At 39.3% G+C, this 24,598-nt stretch overlaps 2 protein-coding genes across 4 annotated transcripts in view; both read right to left on the bottom strand.

Annotated features, from left to right (window-relative positions):
• Positions 1 to 24,598, bottom strand: part of Myo1b (myosin IB) — a 149,202-nt gene that overhangs the window by 92,803 nt on the left and 31,801 nt on the right. The gene's annotated exons all lie outside the window — the stretch shown is intronic.
• Positions 38 to 22,982, bottom strand: LOC105993803 (very-long-chain 3-oxoacyl-CoA reductase-like). The gene is given in 6 exon segments (XM_013027167.1): positions 38 to 118; positions 1,374 to 2,031; positions 2,033 to 2,253; positions 17,804 to 17,855; positions 22,032 to 22,130; positions 22,912 to 22,982. Coding segments are annotated over 6 exon segments (1,182 nt in total).

Genomic DNA, 24,598 nt, shown 5'->3' with positions numbered 1-24,598 from the left:
CCAAAGTTGCACCACCTTATTGTACTCCTAAACTAAGTCAATGCCATATCAGAGGTCCACAAATGAAACATGTTGAGATTATAATGTTCACTGGAGTTTCGATATAGCAAGGAAACACCTACAAGTAGACAAAATAAAGAAGAAAAATCTTAGAAAATACTCTCAACTACCAAACAGCTGATCTTATCATCAAGAAGCTAAACAGAAAATCATTGTCTTTACAATAAATGATGGAAGTGCTAAGACACCGAAGTCACAATTGGGCTTCTTGTGGTTCTAATCCAGTCCCAAACTCTGCAGGGTCTCACCCTACCTTGCAATGGTAGAGGTTCCCTATGAAGGCAGGCTAGGCCCGTCCTCCTGTTGGCCTTCCGCTCCTCAAAATGCATTAACAAATCATCCTTTCCAGTTAAATAAAAAAATACTTTGGGCAGCATGATAATACTGAAATAGATCAATTTCCTCCTTTTTATTTGTTATCAAGTAATAATTGAGGGTCTAGTATGCAATAAGTATAATCTGGGATTATGGATGTAATACTCAGCCTCCCTCATGAGAAGAAACAAAATAAAGAGCAAACAAAAAAAATGGTTAGTCAATATTCTAAGATGAATAAGAAATGTGCATAAAGGATGGTAGCGTATGTTAGGTTTTTAAAAAGAGGTAGCCGAGTAAGGACAGCACCAGCACATATGTGGTATTCAGGTAAGGGGTAGGTTTATTCAGTAGACCTGCTGGGACCAGGCAAGGTTGGCACTCCACGTGGCTGGGAAAGGCCTGGGAATGAGAGAGAGCTGGTAAAGAGAGGAAAGAGCTAGAAAAGAGCAGAGAGAGGGATAAGAACAGTAGCACTCACATGGTATTCAGGTAAGGGGTAGGTTTATTCAGTAGACCTGCTGGGACCAGGCACGGTTGGCACTCCACGTGGCTGGGAAAGAAAAGAGGAAAGAAAGGAAAGAGAGAGAAAAGAGCTAGAAAAGGGAGAGAGCAGAGAGCTAGAAACAGAGAGAGGTAAGAACAGAGAGAGAGCTAGAATAGAACAGAGAGAGCCTGGGCCAGTGCTAGGCCTTATCTAGGGTATGGGCGGGGAAAGGTGTGGCCACATCAAATTCAGATGTGACCTCAGTGGATGCAGATGTGACCTCTTCCAGGTGTCCCAGTTGCCTAGGTAACGCAGGTACTGGGTGGAGACTTTGCTGCGAGGAGGGTGGAGTCTGCTAGCCATCCGTGATTGACCTTACATTCCAGCCTTTTAATAATCATGAAATAGGGCAAGGATTCTCTCCGGCTACTTCCTGCTGACAAGGGGTGTCGACAATAGGGGTAAAAGGCTGGAATTTGGTCCCCTCCCAGAGAAGGCAGTGAGCAGCAGCTGTCCCTTGGTGGATTGAGTTTACTGAGCCCATGAGAGTGTGGCTCAGGTACCCAGTGGTTCTGGACTGCAATCGTACTGTTTTAATTGCAGATTTCACAAATGTGTCTGGAGAAGGTTCATCGAAGGTTGGCTTTCGGATTTTAGCCAGTTTAGTAGCTATGAAGTATGGCAGGACACTCTGCACAAAGATGCCCTTGCTCTTATACTCCTCATGGAGGCACTGAGAGAAGAAATCTACAAAAGCCTTGGTTGCAGAGTAGATGGTCAACAGGGGAACTGGGAGCATGCCACTGGCAGAGGAGATATTCAGAATCACCCCTTTAGATCTTTCTACCATGCCAGGCAGCACCAATCGGGTCACCTTACAAACAGAAAGAATATTTGTATTTATCAGTTTCTTGATAGTATTGTCCAAGTCAGGAACATCCAAAAAGTACTCAGGATACTCATATGACATTCCCACGTTATTCACTAGAACATCAACTTCCAGACCTGTCCGGCCTGTTTTAATTTTATCATAAATATCTTCTGAAGTGAAATCAACAGCAATGGTCCTTGTCTCCACTTTGAATTTTTCTTTTATATCACTAGAAACTTGGTTCAGTTTATCCTGTGATCTGCTGGTTAAGACAATTTTCATTCCACGCTTAGCTATCTTCGGCATATGATTTTCCAATTCCATCAGTACTGCCTGTGACAACTGCCCAGGCACCGAGCCACGGGCCGACCCCGGCCTCGTGACCCACACCCCAGACCCGGAAGGCCGTGAAGAGCGAGTACGAGACGCGCAGGACCACGTAGGCCGCTGTGCTCGCGCCCACCCAGTACAGGAAGCCGGCGGTGGGCACAGGCTCTCCATGGCTTCTAACTAGGCCTGGCTACCTCCATGAATGAAGGGGAGGGGGGAAAATGTAAGGTCTGCACCCGGATGGCTAGCAGACTCCACCCTCCTCGCAGCAAAGTCTCCACCCAGTACCTGCATTACCTAGGCAACTGGGACACCTGGAAGAGGTCACATCTGCATCCACTGAGGTCACATCTGAATTTGATGTGGACACACCTTTCTCTGCCCATACCCTAGATAAGGCCTAGCACAGGCCCAGGCTCTCTCTCTCTGTTCTATTCTAGCTCTCTCTCTGTACTTACCTCTCTCTGTTCGTTTCTAGCTCTCTGCTCTCTCTGCTCTCTCTCCCTTTTCTAGCTCTTTTCTCTCTCTTTCCTTTCTTTCCTCTTTCCTTTCCCAGCCACGTGGCGTGCCAACCTTGCCTGGTCCCAGCAGGTCTACTGAATAAACCTACCCCTTACCTGAATACCATGTGAGTGCTGGTGCTGTTCTTACTTGGCTACCTCTTTTTAAAAACCTAACAGCGTACAATTAAACTCAGCTACTAGTAGTACTGATGAATTTAAGGTCAGCCCAGAAAGGTTGAAGTCCCATCTCTAAAACAAAAAATAAAAACTTGGGTGCCAGTGACTTACATCTGTAATCCTAGATATTCAGGTAGTAGAGATCTGAGGATTAAAGTTCAAAGCCAGCCTGGGCAGAATGTGTGTAGAACTCTTATCTCCAATTAGCCACCAAAAAGCCCTTTGAGAAAAAGGGTTAAGAGACAATACCCAGGCCCTGAGTTCAGGCCCCAAGACCAGCACTAAAAATTAATTAATTGAAACAAGAAAATAAGAAGTGGTAGACAGCTCAAGTGGTAGAGAGCGTGCCTATCATGTTTAATTCCCAGTACTGGGGGGAGAGAGGCATGCAAAGCATCCCAAAATAGGATAGAAACCTCAAGAGGCAAGAGGTGGAAAAACCAAATGAATTTGCAAAACAAAGGGCTTTTAGGCACAAAGGCTAAAACATCCTGGAGGCAGGTGGGCTATGCGTGGTTTCATATTACTAGAAAGCAAGACACAGGGGGAAAGATTAAGAGACAAGCTGCAGATAGATAGGCAGACCCAAATTAAGAACACAGAGGGAACAGGCAGCCACATCACAGGACTATAAACAGGAAATAACGAATGCGGAGCAAACATGGAGGTCAGACAGTAATTTTAACTAAGAACAGTCACATTTACCATGTACTAGAACAGTCCCTAAACACAAAGCAAGGACATTAACAACTGCCAGTGTGAACAGTGGAGCCAGGACTGACCACTCCTCCTGATCACTACCAGTATACAGTGTTCCTGCATTTTGACCTACTAGCAGGGGCTTGTGGGAGAGCATGGTCTGAAGGCAAGGAGTCTGTTTAACTTTGGCCCAACAGACAATAAGGGGGGCTGTCTACACCAGTTAAGGACGTCTGTTTTTCTTTAGAAGGCATATGGAGGCTTAACACTGACAATTTGTTTACTGGACCCATTAATGGGCCAAGAACTGAGAAGAGGTATCCTGGTTTTCTTAATCAGATCTAATGCTCAAAACAGTACTTCAAATTGATAACCTACTGAGAGAAAGCCATCCTGAAAAAGGAGCATGAGAAGCTCATGACCCCTGACTCCCTTTCTCAGGAGGGTCATAACTTGAACTAACACCATGAACCACCATCTTCTCCCTTATTATACCTTATCTCTGGCTTGACTCCTGGAAGATGTTAGAAGAGAGTGATTTGGCTTGTAACTCTCATTGCAGGTATAAATGCATTCTAAGTGCATTTGTTGAGTGACTGTATGAATATAAGGAAGGAGAAAGACCTAGAAGGAAACATAATTAAAAAAAATATATCTCCAAAAAAAAAAATATCTCCAGGAGCTGATGACTCACGCCTGTAATCCTAGCTACTAAAGAGGCTGAGATCTGAGGATCTTGCAGTTCAAAGACAGCCCAGGCAGGAAAGTCCATGAGTCTTATCTCAAATGAACCATCAGAAAACTGGAAGTGGTGCTGTAGCTCAAAGTGGTAGAATGCTAGCTAGCCTTGAGCATAGAAGCTCAGGGACAAAGTCCAAGCTGAGTTCAATCCCTACAACCAACAACAACATCCAGGGACCCAGGGTCTTTTTAAGTATCAGGTTGCTCTTCGCTTGTTCATTTGAACAGTGCACACTGAACTCTTTCTGTCCCTCAAAGCCTTTCCAATAATTCTCTACATAATCAAAGTCTTACTCAAGATCCACAATGTCTCAGTGGCCTTGGTAACTTCCCAGGTGTTCCTAATTCCCTCATCCCTTCCTTGTACCACTACACACAGGGATAGGGTGGAGGCACAAGCAGCCTAGATATGGCTTTCAGATGGACAACTTTACCTATATGGCCTCCAGCAAGTCATTCACTCCAAAAAACTTTAGTTTCTCTATGTATAAAATGCAGATTTTAGCCAATTAATTGGAAGAGTCAATAACAGTATATTAAGATGTTCTTAAAATATAAAGCCCTAAATACGTGTTAGAACACTTTCTGTGTTATAATTAGTTATATCCAGTTCTTCTGATCCTATACAAGAACACAAGCTCTTCTAGAGCAGAGGCTTTCTATCCAATTAATCTCTGTACTTTCCACAGTGCTACAAGCATAAAATGTAATTAATACCAAGACATGAACGCATGGATGAATGAGTAGATTCTCTCCAAGCAGCACCATAGGCACTCCTGGAGTGAACTTTATGAAAAGGGCAAACATTCAGAAATTATTTCTTCCATAATAATGAAAGGAAAACCCCTTCTTAGAATTCTTATTAGCCTTGTTCCTCCTTCCATTTGCTCCTCATACCCTTTCATTGTTGTTGTTGTTGTTGTTGTTACCTTGGTAAGAAATGCAGGAAAGTACATTATAGTGTGTACAAATGAAGTTTTCTGGCCATACACATTTACTGAACTCTTTATGGATCATTTAAAACAAACCTTTGTTCATATAATGCCAGGACTGAATATATATTTATACCAATATTGGATCCGAAGTAATAGAAAATCGCTTCAAATTGCTTCAATCAATCAATCACTCCTCCCCACTACCCATACATACCCCCCCCCCCCGCCCCACATATACATACAGAGGCTGGAGATCACCAAAGAACTCTGCCATGAATATAATTTGTTCAAGTTGAAGACTTATTTTTTTCTTGTGGGTCCATTTTGAAATAGTCATTGCTCAGTATCCATGGTGCTCATCTCCAGGAACCTTCTCCAACTTTCCACCTCATTTTTTAAAATTTAAACACACACACACACACACAAACCTAGGTTGCTCAAGCCACTTATATAAGATGATCCAGTGTTTGCCTCACCTGTGACCATCTTCCAATATAATTGAAGTCATCTCTCCTCCCCAGAGTACCTAACACAATGCCAATGCTAGTTGTAATACTATATTGTTTAAGGAATAATGACAAAAAGCACCTGCATGCATCAGTACAGACACATTTTTTTCCTAGTATTAGTTTATCTGAGGTTTGTTACATCCATGGATACAGACAGCCAACAACAGATAGGGCTTGATTCACCTAATGGAACAATAATTTTAACATAAGACAACAGGCTAAAAGAGATTATTTATTCTTTCAGGACTCTATAGAGATTGCCATGAAAATTTATCAGCTACAGTACTTCAGCACTGGGAATGCTGACTTGTGCCACTGACACACCCATCTCAAGTACTGTACATATGTCATCATATTTACCTTTTACACTTGACTTAATGATCAAAGGGAAGGATCCTACATACATAGCCCTCTTCTGGTTTGTCTCCTCTTCCTCTCTGGCAACATGAATAAGTACCCATTCCTAAAACGAACATTTTTAACTACAAAATAAAACCACATGCCAGTCCTTCAAGCATCTCTATAATTAAGGAACCTAAATAAATCCTTAGAAAAGTTTTTAGTTAAAACCAGTCATGACCCATATGCTCCTCATTATTTTGTGACCAAGTCAGCATTGTTATTTCCCATGCACAGAAATGAGCGGTTAATTATAATATAATGATGATAACGTAAAGGGAGTGAGCATGGTTTCTGCAGTACCACATCAAGAGCATGGGTTCTGTCATCCAGTTAAGCTCTCTAAGCACAGGGTCAGCCTGATGTTTACATGCAGTATTCCCCTCAGCTCCAGATCAGCTACACGGCTGTTCACTGAACCAAATTTTGTCCAATACCACGTATATCCACCACTTATTTCCAAACAGCTGTATCTATCACTTTTAGCTTTAGAAGGCTGGCTTGGGGCTCATCTGTTATTTCTGTCAGGGTGGAATGTTGGGTTGCACATTTAAAACTGCCCAGCTGGTATTTATGTTCCTCTTCCATCTTATTTCTGCTCAGTGTTAATCACAGTGGTTCTTCCTGCATGGTCATCACAGGCAATAGCAGGGCGTCTCCCCCCCCAAATTCTCTGTGTTCCACCCACCCTGCCATTTCCTTGCTAAGTTTGCTTCACCTCAAATGCAAAGCAGAGAAGATACTGGCAGTCCTCAATTACAACAAACGCCACCACTACCCAAAGCTCCCCCTCCCCCTGGCACCGCTCAGGCCTTCAGCCTCTGCAACTTGTCCCTAATGAGTCACTTGAGAAATCAAGTCCCTTTGGAGAACTTTCCATTGATTCTCTTTGACAGTCAAAGTGTTTAACAGAACAGAACAGAACAGAATTTTTCTCAGGAAATTCTCCTGAACTCAGATAACTAGTTCTACCCATTTTATTTCCAACTGTTTTTCTTCCAAAGCTTTCAAAAATGGCATTCCCTTTCATGGCATCCTGATTCCCAGAGGACTTTTTAAATGACACTAGGGAATTCCCCTTCTGAATTCAACCCTCTTGAAATAGCTCCGTCTCAAAATTCTCATCTATAAATCTCAACATTTTCTTCTCCCTTCTAAAACAAACAGGTCACCCCTAAAAATTAACTGTTTCTAAACTAAGTAACCAAAAATGTGTCTAAAATATGCTCAGTCTTCACATGCTTCGCCCATTTTAACTTAGCTTTAAACCCAGTCAAGGTGGACTGAGTTGGTGATGGTCTACAGGGACTTAGACAAAGAATAGGAGAAACTTAAGTTATTTTGCTCTTTAAGGAGAGTCACTAGCTTTGCTTTTGTAGATATCTTTATTTAAAACTGTCTCAAATTCTTACTTCAGAAACATTATAAAGTATGAACCTGCTCAATTCCACAAGACAGTCACTCCATTACATTTTACAGGAAAACTGGGGAAACGAAGTCACCATAGCTATCTGTCCTTTTATCCTCTGTTTCTTATCCTGGATCCACATGCTAAATATGTGTTTACATACTACATCTCCTTGTAGCCACACCATTGGTAAGCAGTCCTAGCAATCTGAGTTTCAGAGCAAGAGAAAATAAAGAACGGAAGTAAACCACACAAGTAAAAATGGGCAAATTTCACACTATGATATGAAAAAGAAAGATGTGAAAACATAAAGGATGGCATTGGGGAAAGATGGATTGCAAGGTTCCTACATTTTAAATCAAGCTGTATAATATTAACTCTATAGACTCTGAAGATGCAAGGATGTATATTAAAATCCTTAATCAGTCACTAAAATAATAACACAAAGACCTACGACCAAAAACATGAAAACTTTTGTAAATTTTCAAGCAAAAAGGTTCAATCATAAATTTTTTATAAAATAATATTCCAAAAGATGGTAGGAAAGGAGAAACAAAAGAGAACAGGAAGTAAGTAGTAAACTAGGTCAACTATATAAGTACATTAAATGTTAATGTAGCAAAGTATGCCAACTAAAATGTTAACTTGGGTATAAAAGCAAGATATGTTATCTACAGAAACTGCACTTAAAACATGCAAAAATAACTGGTTTAAAAAAAGACACTGTACTTCCCCCCTCTACATCCAAACTTGAAGAAATCCCTAGTTGCAGTAACAATATAAGGAAGATGCCAGGCCATGACATGAAATATAAATAATAGCATATAAGACTTGTCTCTAAAATGGCCTTCAATTTTTCTATAAATATTTTATTATCATTTAATTCCCATTTTATCTACAGTACTAAAGTCTGAACTCGACTTCTGCATCTATAGGACAATATTCTACCACCTGAGACATACTTCCAGCCCTCAGCATTTAATCTCTAAGTTCATCTTATGCATATATACATATACACATATACACACACATACATACATACAAAAACACACACACACACACACACACACACAGATATTATCATCACATTGCTTTCTCTGGGCTCATTAACCAGAAAGGCTTGTTTTTACTGGATAGGAAATAGAAATAGTATCATTGGGGTGAATCATTTGAAGATGACATCTGTTCTGGAATGATAATAGTAAAGCATTTAAAGCTCAAAAGTCAGGATTTAAAACAGGATATGACAAACATAAAAAAATGTTTCTTCTTCCTTTGAACTATTAATGGTTTTCAAAAAAAACAGACCCTCTCCTTTGAGTGTATTTCATTGATGCCTGGATCAAACTCAATGTTTGTCAAGTCTCTCATTATTTTTTAATGGGTCACTCAAAATATGTATCTAGGTAGGTAGGTAGGTAGGTAGGTAGGTAGGTAGATAGATAGATAGAGAGAGAGAGAGAGAGAGAGAGAGAGAGAGAGATATTTTAACCCTAACAGTCAAGTACAACAACTTGGGACAGAATCATAATACGTGAATGTTTTACACCAACAAGATGGTTCACATGTGCTATATGTCAAGCAATTATGGTAATATCCATTCTGCTTCAGCATTAGATTTAATAGGCAAACCTCTTTATTTCAGAAGTTTATAAGCAAGTTAAAGAAAATAACCCAAAGCTGTCTATTCAGACAGTCTTTTTTTGAGAGTTTAGACATTGTCTTTGTAATCCTCTTGTGATGAAGAAGTTTGGGGACACAGCCAAGTGCTATGGGCCCCACCCCCACAGGCTTGCCCAATATCAAAATCATAATGGAAACTCCCTCAAGTTTACCATGTCCCTAAAGACTTTCTTTTTGGACTCATGTGAAGGAGCTGTTTTATAACCTAGACTGTAAAAGCCAGGTACTGGAAACAAGCATTGGAAGCAGATAAGGGATTTAAAGAGACTAAATTATCCCAGGAAGGAAAGGGACTAGGCTTAAGATATGAAGGCCATAGGAAGGAAACATCTGCCTTCAGGGCCTGGAAGTTGCTCTGTGGAATTTGGTATAATCCTTGTAATGCTTAGGACTTCCTGATGCAAACTTCAAATGCTGCAAAGAAAACAGTACTCAGAAATGCCAGAGGCACAAAGAAACTACTACGTGGGGAAAACCCCACAGTGGCAGCATCCTGCTTTGGCTTGGCTTAGGGTCCAAAGTACAAAATATTTGTACATCTCCGTCAGTCTTTGCTACAATGGAGCTGTATCTCACAAATTAATGAAGAAGCATGGATAGCTCCTACTGCCTTGACTCCTCAGTCCTTCAGACTTTGAAACAGAAGAGCATGTGGAAGGAGAATCTGTACAGGGAGGGGCAGGGTCTCTCGAAGCCCTCTTGAAGCTCAACATCAAACAAGAACGATACTCAGCTTTTCCAAAAAAGGGAGATGGAAGGAAGAAATTAACCTATCAGCCAAGTCCTAAAAACACTCAGAAAAGGGAAAAAAAATTATTTTACTGAAGACGTATCACTTGGGAGCTGCAATATCTGCACCTCAAGGTAAATGTAAGAAGAGGGCTGGTAGGAAGCAAAGAGCTGGGAGGAAATTAGGTGATTTCCCCTGTCCAAAATGACCAAAACATACCTGATTGGAGGGAAAGAACATATAGACAACTGGGGTTCTTAATTCAAATTCAATAAGCTATCCAGGTATTTTTAGTATCTCTCTGAACAAGAGAATTCAAACACTCATCCTTTAGTACCCAACTCTCACTAAAATAATTATATTGTGTCTAAAAGAACAGCCTTTTCAGCTTAAGGTAAATACAACACAACATTCCCAACAAAATGTTTTAAAACTACTTTTGGCGAAACAGTTGTGTCAAAACAATTAATTTTATAGTCAAATTTGATTGATGCCTTTATGACAAACAACTAAATCCTGGAAACACATAACCCAGAAGTTATAGCAAAGGCATTCCTAATCACCTTCAGAATTTCACTTTGAATGTAAATGTTATACTCACTAAAGAAAGAATTTCAAGTTCTCAGATGTTCCCTGCTGATTTAAAGTCTTAGAAAGAACCACCTTGCCAGGCACAGTGGCTCATGCCTGTAATCACAGCTACTTGGGAGGTGGAGATCTGAAGCCAGTCTAAGCAAAAAGGTAGCAAGACCCCCAACTCAACCAACAAACCAGCTATGGTGGTGTATACCTGGCACCCCACCTATATGGGAAGCAGAAGCAAAAGGTTCAAAGTTCAGACTGATTGGCCCTGGCAGAATTCACAAGACCCTCCCTGAAAAATAACTGAAGCAAAAAGGGCTGGCTCAAGGGGTAGAGCATCTGCCTAACAAGAGCCAAAAACAAACAAACAACACACTAACAAAAAAAAGCACCACTTGGTCTGATACTTAGTGTACTGTAAGAGAAGAATCCTAAGATGTCCTAAGTTTCATCAAATGGAACAGAAAATGAAAAGGTAGAGATAAGGGATGTTAATGACTTAATAACTAATGGGCTACACTACTAGCAAAAACTATTCCATATTACTGAATGTATGTCAAAATCCTTACTCAATCCCTAAGAGGCTGGTCCATCAGACACCATGGCATTCTACTTGTCACTCCAACCAATCCAGAAGCATTAAGAACTTCTTCTAAATGGACTATTCTCCTACCCCAAAGTTTTACTGCTTTGTGTTACCTCACCTCTCCCATCTATATAGCAAATGGAGGTTCGATGTACATAATTCATGAATTTACCTATTTTTCCTAAAATTTTGGTTGTACCTGAATTTGAACTCAGGGCCTCACATTCACTCAGCTTACTTGTTCAGCTAGTAGTATGCTACTTGAGCCAGACCTCCAGCCCTACTTTTAGCTGATTATTTTTCAGACAGAGCTTTATGGTCTTTTCTGCCTAGGTTAGCACTGAATCTCAGTCCTCCACATCACAGCCTCCTGAGTAGCTTGGATCACAGATGTGAGCCACTAATGCTGGGCTACTACAATTCTTTAAAAAATGTTGTTGGCATATAGGTACAGTGTAACCATTTAGCCTTGCTACTGGTAACTGTGAGACTTTGGCCAGGACTGATTCTTCTCTGGCTACCATCTATAATGGCTTGATAGACCTTGTCACTTCATAGATTTCATCAATATCAAGACTATCAAGAGCTTTAGTGTAATGATGTCATCTGTTTTATCTAACTCGGAACCACACATTCTGATCTAAGATGAGCATCCACATCTCAAATGGTTGTGATTATTCAGTGAACTCAACCTTGCAGGCTAACAAAAATCAAATGTAACATGCACTGTATTTAGTGGCCCCTGAGCACCTAGCCAGGTATAGCGAATAAATGATGGAGACCTCACAGCTCTACACAATACAAAGACAGGCCCAGGAGAGCCATACACAGCAGACAGCACTGTGCTGGGCACCATATATTGCAGTGGTGCAGGGGCATCTGACCATAATCATCATGGAAGCACTGGATAGAGATGGCATTTGAACTGAAACCCCAAGTATATATCACCTTGGTTTAAAAAAAAAAATGCACCACAAAACACGAGTTCAGTAGAAAAAAGTAACCGACTCAAAGTTTTGGTTTGTCCTTTAAAACTCAGGGGACTGTACAAGTGATGTTTACATGGTGCCCTGGACAGCACCTGTAATGTAGCAGGTGTCAAGGCAAGACTCAAAAGCCAGCTGAGCTAAAACTTGGAGCTGACCTGATAAAATTAATGTCACAAATATATAACTTTTAGGAGAACTAGATCAGCAGTTGTTATCATACAGTAGGTACAAAATTCGACAGACACACACACACACACACACACACACACACACACATAGAGAACACTGTATATACACCACAGAGTATCTATGTTTGTATGTATCTCTATTTGTATATTATTATGCAGAAAGAGAAATGGATTGCCAACAGTGAGAATGCCAGGTCTACCTGATTAGAAGCTAAACTCCTATCACAATTCATATACAGAAAGAAACATCCTAGAAATAACTTGCCAGGTAAATGAATGCAAAAATACAAACCTGTCAAAATGCAATGACAAGTTTTCATTACCAAGACTCCTCCTCCTTTCCTACTCATGTCTCCACTGTAGCCAGATTTAGCTTCTTGATTTTAGGCATTTCTTCAACAAAGCAAGGCGGCATCCATTCCATCCCCAATCAACAACTATGGTTCTTTGAGCACTCTGATTTCCTATAGAACCTATTTATTTTGCTCAGGCAACAGACAGAGGCATGGACAGCTTGTGCGAACACTGTGAAGTAAGTAATTAAGTAACCTGGATTGAACTAAATGAAGGGGATCTTAACACAGCCCACTGACTCCCTCCCAACCATCCAGTTTATTATGTACCCAATTCAAATTAAGATCCAAATCCAAGACACAGACAAAATGTGGAAATACTTCTTCTAGATTTCCAAATAGAAAAGAAGTTCTGTTATAAAAGTCAAATCCATATTTTAAAGTGAAAATCATTCAGGGAAGGGGGTGTCAGAGGAATAGGATTTAGGCTATGAAAAGGAAAGCCTCTCAGAAAATGACTAGGCTTTGAGTTTAGAATGACTGATGGTTCCTCCTTATGTGGTCGCACCTTCCCAGGGGTTCTCATTTCCACTCCTTCCACTCCAAAGTCCTAGTCACATCCAAGGAAAGGGCTTCAACAATAAGGTAAGCAAGCCCACCTAACCAGGTCCATTCTATCCATTATTTGAGTACCTTTTTTTAATTCATGCTAAAATGTCTGCATAACAAAAATGGCTGTGAAGTGGCCATGTATGAATGAACAAGTGCATACAGCACTCGGCTGGCGGGCCCCTTTCCCTTCCCCTTAATGGGAGGTCACTCTCTTCTTCCTGATTTCCTCCTGCTCTTCATCACTCAATAGAAACTCAGGGGAGTGGACTTCAAGAAGACAGTGAATGAGTAGCAACAGCTAAACTGTAAGCTTATCTACTAAGCTATACTAACGCTAGATGAAGATTTAATATTGATACACAGAAAGTGCCCAAATATAGGTAGCCTTAAACATCTCTTGCATAGTTCCATCACACAAAGCACAGTACCAAAATGAACCTAAATATAGAACATGTGCAGATCTGCTTGAAAGTTTAATGCATACCAATAAATGGGTAAACGACCTGAAAATGACTAGAAATATTGCACTCCAGATTACACAGATACTGGGCAGAAAGAAGCAGTTAGATCTGTAAGCAGATGTTATCACAATGAGTCAGACCTGGATAGTGTTAATGAAACTACCAAACTATGAGAAAAATACCTGACTACTTAAGCCAACTCTAAGAACTGAAGAATAGGCCTGGCACCTATAATCCTAGCTACGCAAGTGGCTGAGATATGAGAATCATGGTTCCAAGCCAGCCTTGGCAAGAAAGTCTGTGAGACTATTATTTCTACTTAAACACTAATAAACCAACTTGGAAATGGAAGGTGACTCAAATGATAGAGCAAAGAGAAAAAAAAAAAAAAAGCTCAGGGACAGCACTCAGGCCCTAGGTTCAAGCTCCAGAATCAGAACAAAACAACAACAACAAAAAAGAACTAAAGATTTTAAAAATCCCTGAAAGCTAACAATCCTTCCAAAACAGCACAGTGGGGGCCAAAGATCCCACATTTGAAAGCAGAAGAAAGTAGTGTTTTTGGAAGCAACATACAATATCTGTTTATGTTGTTAGTATAGAATATAATCAATATAAGCTCTAAGACAAAAATGTCTTTTTTGTATATTCAAACCAATTTCTGGTTACTTAGAGGTAGAAACCAGGAAAGCCACTCCATACAGAACCGAACCTTAAGGATTTTCATTTCTCACAGATGTTCAAAGTCTACAAAGCAAGACAGGCCAACTAGCTTTCATGGTTCCTCTCCTTGGATAGCCCTGCCTCAAAACTTACTTGAAGATTTCCTTTCCTATAACTTTATAAAATCCCATTAGAAGTTTGGGACACATTTTTGTTCAGTTTCTCAAACTGTCTATCAAATAAGTACCTAGGCGCAGTGCTTGATACATAGGATATACTTAGAATTAATTGGCTGAAATGAGTCCTGACATTGTCTTTTCTATTCCAGAAAAAACAGTTAAGTGACAACATTAATATAAGACAACTTCAAAGTTTGTTTGAGTATCAATTTAGGTTAATTATTAATGGCCAAATAAAGGAAAAAATCAAAAGAAATGTTGGACATTCAAGTTTAGAAATAGTTTTATGAGTTTAAAATATTCAAAGAAAAGAAGGGGTTCATGTCTGTAATCGCAGCCCTTGGGAGGCTAAACAAGAGGACTGAGAGTTCAAAGCTACCCTGTGCTACACAGAAAGACTCTGAAAAACAAAAAAACAAAGGCTCAAAGAAGCAAGTTTAAAGAGAAAAAGACCTCTATTTTACCTGCTAATTTTCTTCACTAATGTAATTTTGGAGGAGTCAAAATCTCCTTAGTGCTAGTCCATATAAATCCTATTGAAGATAGACACAGCTAGTTAAAACTCACTTTTTTAACAAACTAACTGTGGTCATATTTGTACTAGCAATGTTCTAGGACCCGGCTATGCTAAAACTTGAACTAAAGGACAAAGACAACTAGAGCTGACTGGTGAGAACATCTTACCGCTAACCCCAAGTCTCCAGCTGACATGCCCTCTCTACTCAAAATTTAAAAAAAAAAAAAGATCATCACTTCTCTAAATCCTCCTTGAGCGGGCTAACAGGCCATATTGCTACAAATAAGTTTCTGCTTGCTTCATCAATTATTTAAAATGATGACATCTCAAAGCTTAGTAAGGAATGCAATGTGAAACATATTTGTAGTCCTAGTTACTTGGGAGAATGGGACAGCAAGATTCTTTTTTGGGGGGTGGGGGGTTGGTCATAGGGCTTGAACTTTGGCCCTGAGCACTATCCCTCAGTTTTTCAACTCAAGGCTAGCACTTTACCACTTGAGCCACAGTGCCACTTCCGGTTTTTTGAGTGGTTTATTGAAGATAAGAATCTCACTGCCCAGGCTGACTTTGAACCACAATCCTCAGATCTCAGCCTCCTGAGTAGCTAGGATTACAGGTGAGAGCCACCAGTGCCTGGCTAGGATCTCTTAAGCCTAGCCGGTTGAGGCCAGTCTGATAAACATAGCAAGACCTCCTCTCAAAAACATAAACAAGTAAAATTAAGAATCTATTATTAACAACTTTTTGGGGGCCAATCCTGGCTTGAACTCAGGGTCTGGGCACTGTCCATGAGCTTCTTTTGCTCAAGGCTAGCACTCTACCACTTGAGCCACAGTGTCACTTTTGGCTTTTTCTGTTTATGTGGTACTGGGGAATCAAACGCAGGGCTTCATGCATGCTAGTCAAGCACTCTACCATTAAGCCACATTCCCAGCCCCTTTACTGACGACAACTTTAAGACATTACTACAGAATATAACAATGACCTGGAGTCCATCTTTAATTCAAAGCCCAATTATATATATATATATATATATATATATATATATATATATACATACATACATATTTCTTAGCTTTTCCTAAACTCTATTTGGCTGTTATAACCCTCTGCTTCCACTTACCAACATAAGAAGAGGTTACCTAAAATATAGTTCCCACAGGTAAGTTTTAAAACACAACTATAATGACATCCTTCACATTCTATGTTTCCAAAGAGAAATCACTTTGAACCTAACCACAAAGAAAATTACTTCTTGAACAAACTATGTACTTTGATCTGGTATGCAAAACTAACGTTGTAACTGAACATAATTTCCTTTTTTGCTTTGACTACCAGGAAATGAGAAGTTCAAATTCAGCTAGAAAGGAGATCACAGCATTTACTATCACTTCAGCCCCCTCTATTTTCTACATTACTTTTGCTTGGGCTTTTAAAAGCTATTTATTTTAACATATGGACTGTAAAACACTAAGCTGTTTCTGGTCAATTATGAAGATAAAGGGATAGGGAAAACAGAATTCATCAGTGTTTGGAAAGGAGAGCCAGATAGTAGAGGGTGGATGGACAAGTATGCTTCAAAATATACACATCCACTTCTAAGCAAAATAATTTCTCAGAATTTTTTTGTTTATTAACTTACAAGTGTAACATTCAAAACAATAAGCAAATTTAGGGAAATTTTCACTGTGCAAACATATTCACAGTGTATACCAGAATAAAGATTACAATTTTAAAATTATAGCTCAGCAAGGTGCTAGTGGCTCATGACTGTAATCCAAGTTACTCAGGACGCTGAAGTCTGAGTTCACAGTCTGAAGCTCGTCAGGGCAAGAAAGTCTATGAGAGTCTGGTTTCCAATTAATCACTACCGAAAGTTGGATGTGGAGTGGTGGCTCAAGTAATAGAACACCAGCCCTGAGCAAAAAATGAGCTATGAAAGAACACCCAGGCCCTGAGTTCAAGCCCTATAGTATTAGCATTTTTTAAAAAAATAAAATTACAGTTGAGCAAAAAGAGTAATACCTATAACCTGACTGAGTTATGTCATAGAAACCAGAAATCTCAATGCACACAACTAAAGATGAATTCTTTATCTTTTCAAATTATTTGCATCTTCTTACCTCTGACCTAATCCATCACCCAACCACCTGCAAGTTCCCCACCTCTCCTGAAAATAATATTATTTCTAGACTAGAAAAAAAAGTGTCTAATCTTTTCTAAAGTTCTACTTCTATCCCTTGAACCTTTGACGATATATAGTTTTAGAAAAGGAAGTATAATTATGGTTGTCTTTAAGAACAACTTAAAACTCCTGAGTATAGAGAAAGATGACTTTTATTTATTCACCACCCATCTGGAAAGAGTGGTTCCAAAAAAATTAACATTGTGCCGGCTTAAGCTTCAAAGCTGGTTAGAATCATTTGCCAAAATTCCCAATAGTTGAATACATGATAAATACAGGGGGAAAAAAATCAGCATCTTGTTTTCTAAAAATCCCAATAGACCTATTGGGTCCAAGAAAATCAATAATATAGGAAATGTATCACAGAGAGATATATTACAAATAATATATCAAGCATTTAGGCACATCTTCAAGTGATCATAAAATATTAACTACTAGCAACTAACTGTGACAGTAGTACGAAAAGCCTTTTGTTCATAATAAAACAATAAGTTATCAGTGTCTGGGCTGAATAGGAGTGTGAGAGAAGAAGAATAATGAGGAAAATATGAAAAATGGGTAAATGGTTTTACTTTTGGAAGAATTCATTGAAATAAGATTAAACTGAAAATACCATGATTACACTTGCTATATAAAATAGATTTGAAATACTTTACAAGAACTACCTTTCTAAATTACAGTACTTATGTTTAAATTCATACAAAAGCTTGCTTCACATGACTGCCACGAACTGAGTCTTCAAACACAACACAACTGAAATGATCTAGGAGACAGTGTGAATCCCATTACAGATACCCTGTTTCTGGACACACAGGAAGACTACATTGCCCAGTTTGCCCTGAACTCAAGCGAGGCCCACATAACTGTGCACTGGCCAGTGAAAAAGGTCTGAGGAAAGCTGTGTGACGCCTGAAGCATACTGGGTCATTATCAAAAACAAAACTTTGTCATGGCAAGCCTTGGTCATTTTTCAAGTATAACATTACCTTACTCTACATACAGTTATAATTTCCTTCGTCTTTTTTGCTAGCTCTCAAACACTTAAGCCTGCAACCTTGAGTTCATTTATAATAGGTGAAAAAATCATCCCAGATAACTGAAAATAAAAACAAATACTTCCTGAGTATCTATCAAGTCCTAATGCTAGTTCTCAACATATAGTTTTGGAATCCCAGTGGAAATTCACAATGAGACACTTAAGTCTGCATGTAAAATATTAGAACTTCATGTCATATGTCTTAATTCATCATTAATTTTTTTAATTTCTGTTCATACATGTTTTATAATATAAATAATTCATCAGGGTGGTGTTAAAGAAGCTGACTACAGATAAGCAACACATGATAGAATTTAAGCCCACTGATCTTGAGGTAATGAAGAAAAGCTAATGTTCCAAACAAGCTTGTAAGAAAGATGCTTACACTTGCAAAAAATTAATGTTTAAGTAGGACATAGCAAGACATAAAGGATAGCATACAATAAAGTAATATGGTTGTGACATAATGTATAATGTGAACAACATTGTTAGGACACCAGGTGGCCTTTGGAGAAGAGGCTTTGAAATGATGGCATTAGCTCATATGCATCTTCAAAGACATGCAGGGTTCACAAGCAGGGGAGGAGAACTCCTCTATCCAAATACAACACAGTGATGCCCAAAAGAAAAAGAGTGAAAGGATCAATAGGTCAAAGGCACCTCAGGCGAGAAGAGACCAGGTAAAGTAAAACTTACAACTGAAAACTAGCTACCAATTAGAAGAGACCAGGTAAAGTAAAACTAGCTACCAATTACCAAACACAACTTCACTTATTTTCACAGCCAGAATTTTTACTTAGGACTTACCTTAATTTTAAAAGTCTTATTCAAAGTCCTATTCACAATCAATGCCATATACATATACATATATATATATACATACATACCAAACATATAACATATTTATATTTATGTTTATAACATATAAACATATATAAATATATAGACACCAAAGGAAAAAAATCCATAAATGCAGTAAAGACCATGAAATTCAACTTTTCAAAATTCATCAATACTACCTTGACTAGCTTAAAGGAAAAAGTATGGCACACACTATCAGAGATGATATTGTTAGAATGAAAGTTATGCTCTGAAAAGGAAGCAAATGTTCAAAGCATCATATACCATTTTCTATTTGTTCTAGGAACAATGCTCAGCAAACACCCACACACAACTTTTCACACTTCCTGCTTCCTTATACTTAACCTTACAGGTAATGAGTAACTAGGTAGCCATAACCTGCCCTATCATGTAATCTTAAATAGCTACATGTGTTCTTTTTATAATTTATCTTTAACATCTTTATAGTTCAATAGTATTTTTCTTTAATAACTGTCTATAACCTACTTAATATTTTTATCCTTTTAAATGTTTTCAAATGTTTTTATCCTTTGTGCTATTTACATGAACAAAATATGCATCTGCCTCTGCTAGTCATAATAGAAGAGGCATTTTTACATACAGATAGAATACTACATGGCCAGATAGATGCTACATGGCCAGACATGAAGAAATAAATTATAAAATGTGAAAAAGTCTTGAGAGCAGTCAAAACATTTTCTACGTTCAACAGCAATAAGCAATCACAATTCATAAAAACATAGAGACACAACTGGGAATAGCTGCTTCTATCATAATCCTATATTCATAAGTATCCTAAGTCCATCCTACAAACCATCCAAGTCTTCTGTCTCTCCAAGTCCTTTCTAATTTCTTGCTATTAAGCAACAAGACTGAGAAGACTGAGAAAAAGGCATACATTCTAACTTCTCTAGTTCTAAATGTTTGTGAAATGAAGCTAAACCATCTGTAAGACTTAGGATGTTCCTGACCACACATGTGTCAGGTTGAATAATAATATCCAGAGGGAAAGCTTCATATGCAAAGAGGTGTAGATCCTTTGTAAAAAATCAATAAAAGATGAAGATGGTAGAGTCTGCATTGACTATTCCCCATTCTGAATAACATTGTAGTTACCACTAATAGCAACTAGAGGTTCTGTCATAAAACATAAATGAATTAACATCTGTTTACACTTACAAGTCATTTTGACATTCAGTCATTCACCACTCTCATTAAAAAACTATATTTACACATATACATATTTAAGCATATTTAACAAGTCTGAATTTTTTCCAGTTGGTGATTGAAATGCAAGATGGCAATTGTTCCAGACACATACATAAGCTTGCAATTTTAAGTAATGCCCTTATGCAAACTCTCCTATTACTTTGGAGTAACCTTCATAATCTTTTAGTCCTCCCAATGATTCATGCAGATTGGAATTTGAATGTTCTAATAAAATTAAAAATTAGTTCTTTATATAGCTGGGATCTCAATTCAAACACCTTTTTCTTTTCTTAACACCCTGGTTAACTGAACCAGAGCCAAACATGACCTTTTCTTTCATATTCCATACAGCTAGCTAGGACATTACAATAAATTCTTTCCTTAAGACAACACAAGTGAAAATTCAGAATCTCTGAATTCATTTTTGGCGGGGGGGGGGGAGATTTGGGGGGCGCAGTCCTGGGGCTTAAACTCTGGGCATGGGTGCTGTCCCTGAGCTTCTCTTGCTCAAGGCTAGCGCTCTACTACTTAAGCCACAGTGCCACTTCCAGCTATTTTTGGTAATTTATTGGAGATAAAAGTCTCATAGACTTTCCTGCCCAGGCTGGCTTTGAACCATGATCCTTAGATCTCAGCCTCCTGAGTAGCTAGGATTATAGAATTGAGCCACCAGCACTCAGTTCTACCTTTTTTTTTAACTTTCAACTTATTTCTTGTCTTGACAAGTCAAGTCAGCTCTCTTTGTATCCATAGTTCCCCTTCTCTAGATTCAACCAACCACAGATGGAAAATACTTGAGGCAAAAACTGTGCTTTCTCTCCATTATTCCCTAAACAATACAGTATAACAATGACATACAGAGTTCAAATTGTCTAAATTGTGAATAATCAAGAGATGATTTTAAGTAAACAGGAGGATGTGTGGTTATATACAAAAGCTATGCCACTTTATACAAGGACATGAGCACTAGCAGATTTTGCTATCCTCAGGGGTGATGAAACTAATCTTCCATAGATCTACCAAAAGACAGCTGTATGCTTTCACATTCAAATGTAACCAAACCCTCACTATACAAGTAGACAGGATTCTCAAAGAAGATATGCTTCCTAACAGTTTCTACCTACTAGTAGGCCTCCAAACTCATCCAGTCATTCATTCATCTTTAAGTATAACCCTTTCAGGCTGTGATTGTCAAGCAACACATCCTGTAACTGCTGTGGACACACAGCTTGTGAGATAAACAATACCTCTCATGGAGGTGACATTCTAATTCAGGAAAGAAATAAATGAACAAAGTGGGGACTGAAAACAAGTAATCCCTACATTGGGGAAGGGTGCTGCCAAGAGAGTACAGTCTGATCCAGGGGAGGCAGGAGTCTGGTGTGGCTGGAGCAAGGAGGAAAGGACTAAGAAACACAATTGAGGAGCAGGTCAACATGGAAATTAGGTGGAGCCAGGCAAGCCACATGGTAGCTACGGCAGGGTTGTGAGCATCAAAGGAAAAGATCCAATGGGTATGCTTGGAAAAAGTGCCTACTGCTGCCTTATAAGGTTTTCTGGTCTACTCCACCTTCCTAGAAACTACTTAGCATTCTGATCTCAGGATGCCTCATCCAGCCAAAAGCAAACTGGCCACTGATTAATTCTCTTCATCTCCCTAACTCTTCCTTTTCTGGTCAGTCACTAATTCTGTGGTTCTGCTTCTGACGTGTCCTTTCCTGCCTAGCCTAGATTATACCACAAGCTTAGCAGGTCCCCCAGCCTCAGGCTCTGTGAGCTCTTCTCAACCTGTGCCTTCAAAACAGTCACAATCCTAAAACTACCTGCTTGGTGCAAATCCTTTGCACACCAGCTCCTCCTTGTCCTGCACCTTGCCTTCCTCTCCCCATAGATCCCCACCCTGGCTTCTATTCTGTGTCAACCTAGACAACCATTCACATGAATTCAGATTACTGATGCTATACATATTCTTTATTTCTGCACACACCTCTGCGTTGCCATACCCACTGCCTCGAACATTTCCTTCCAGCCTGTCACAAAGCTGGCCCTCTTTCTCTTTGAGAAAGACAATGAAGTATCGCTGTTCTCAGAAAGGCATCCTAACTATTCCTGCTGAAATAGTAAATCACTCAGCCCCTCATGTCCCTCCCCTCATGTCCCTCCCCTGCTGTATGTTTCTCTGTAGCACTTGCTGCTACTTATTCTACTTCTCTTCTATGTCATCTCTCTGTGTGGTAGAATACAAGGCCAATACAGCTGTGATTTCTGCCCATTTTATCCCTTGGAGGGGCATAAGTATCTGTTACATAGTAGGTACACCAATAAAATATATGGCAAATGCCTGAATCAACACTGTTTCCTCTGACTGGGGAAAAAAAAAATCTTGCCTGGACCCGGAGTACTACTCTGTAAGGAGTGTAAGGTGCACAATCCATGACTAAAATGATGCCGTGAGAAGAACCAAGACATATCCCTGAGTGTTTTGCATTTCTCTCCCTTCTACAGTTATTTATTGGTCTGCCCCCTGCACTTGGCTGTGCACTCTTAAATTCGTCTTCCTATCTTCAGCAACTTACACGCATTGTAGTTGTTTAGTCATTACTGATTCCACTGGGGATCTGGAGTCTTTGAGACAGGCTAAAGCTAGGAAGAAAATATACCCTGGGCCATGGGGTAGCAACAAGCCCCTTCCTAGGCAAGTACCCGGGGATCCGTTCCTCTTCATTAGTCTCTGCCCATATGATGGTCCCTATTCTCCAGATTGGGAGCTCCATACTCACTTGGCTGAGCTGTTTCTATTATGCTGGCTTTGCAGATTTCTTCCCAAAATGAATCAGGGCAAGTCCAGACAAACTCCTGCATGGTTCCTTTCGTGCGACCATCCTGTCCTGCTCCACACTGGTCCCAGCAACAGATCAAGGCAACAATTGTTCCTTCAACAACAAAGGGGTACAGGAAGCAGGTTTTCCTGACCCTCCTTATTCACAAACCTCCAGGAAGGACTTCCCCAGTACCTTCCAACAGTAGGCTTCTGTGTCAAAGAAGAATTGCTAGGCTAACCTGGACTCTACTACTCCCCTGATGAACTGGATCTTTTCTAGAATATTACAGTATTTCTTAGGGCTTATCAAAGACAAGAAACATTCTGGAGGAAATGGCCTATTTTTCTGAGAATTAAATCTTCCTTTTTAAAATTATATCATTGAAATAATGGTATATGCTGGTGTGAATGCATGTTTTGCTTTACAAACAGCCTTTTCAAAATAAATTCACCACTGGGGGTGTACATTTAATATCTAACTGGAGATTACAAATCAAGATTCTTAGACAAAAATATAACATGTATGAATACATCACAACATTGTTCACGACCAAAAAAATACGAAGCTGGAATCATGCCATCCTTCCTGCTTTAGTTTAAAAAGTTTCATAATCTGATTGAGAAATTAGCTGAAGTCTCTTTCTGCCAAGAGAATATATTCTAAAAGAAGCTACTTTGAAAGTTAGGTCCAGTACAGCTATACACTCCTGGGAATCAAAGTTTGAGAGTCACAATTACAAGTTCAATTTGTGGAATATTTATAGAAATGGAATACATGCTAGAGAAAAAGACATTTCCCACCATGCCCCCAATGTCAGGGAGCTTCCAGGTCAACAAGAGACTATTAAAGTTTTCTAATTTTTGGTTATCCCAAATCAAATATTCCCACAGATAGAAAGCACACATGGTTCCTGTCTTCTTCTTGTTTTCACTCCTGGTCATTATGTGCAAACGGAAAAGGGCAATTTTAGCTATTTTTAAGATGGCATTCTCACATGTAAGATTTTAATTTAAGGAGTCTAAGTTGGAGAGTAATTCAGCACTGACTCTTTCCTGTACTTATTCAGGTAAGTCAGAGGCTTTGGTACAAAGCCACACAGACCATACCCTGTCATCAAATGCTTCAGAGAATGTGACCCCAAGGATAGAAGAATAGCACAGAAAATTATTTTCTCTTTTCCAAAAAGTTTTCCTCTCTACCCCTCCTCCCTTCTAACAGTGATGATGTGAATAATTTCAGTTTCTGAATTTTCTGTCAGTATTAACTCTTAATAAAGGTAAGGATTTTGTTTTTGATTGCCAGTGTCCTCAAGTGTTCCAAAGACTGCCAGGAAGCCAGGCTGGTGGCTCACACCTGTAATCCTAGCTACTCAGGAGGCTAAGATCTGAAAATCAAAGTTCAAAGCCAGTTGGGGAAGAGGGGTAAGGGAAAGTCTGTAAGACTAACCAGTAAAAGGCCAGAAGCAGTAGAGTATCAGTCAGCCTTCAGAGTAAAAGCTAAGGACAATGCTCAGGCCTTAGTGTTGAGTCCAGAAGCAACACACACACACACACACACACACACACACA

The sequence above is a fragment of the Dipodomys ordii genome, unplaced genomic scaffold (assembly GCF_000151885.1).
Source record: "Dipodomys ordii isolate 6190 unplaced genomic scaffold, Dord_2.0 Scaffold5, whole genome shotgun sequence".
In the NCBI taxonomy this organism is placed as follows: Eukaryota; Metazoa; Chordata; class Mammalia; order Rodentia; family Heteromyidae; genus Dipodomys; species Dipodomys ordii.
The sequence above is the reverse complement of the archived record's forward strand: the minus strand, read 5'-3'. Positions and strand labels throughout refer to the sequence as shown.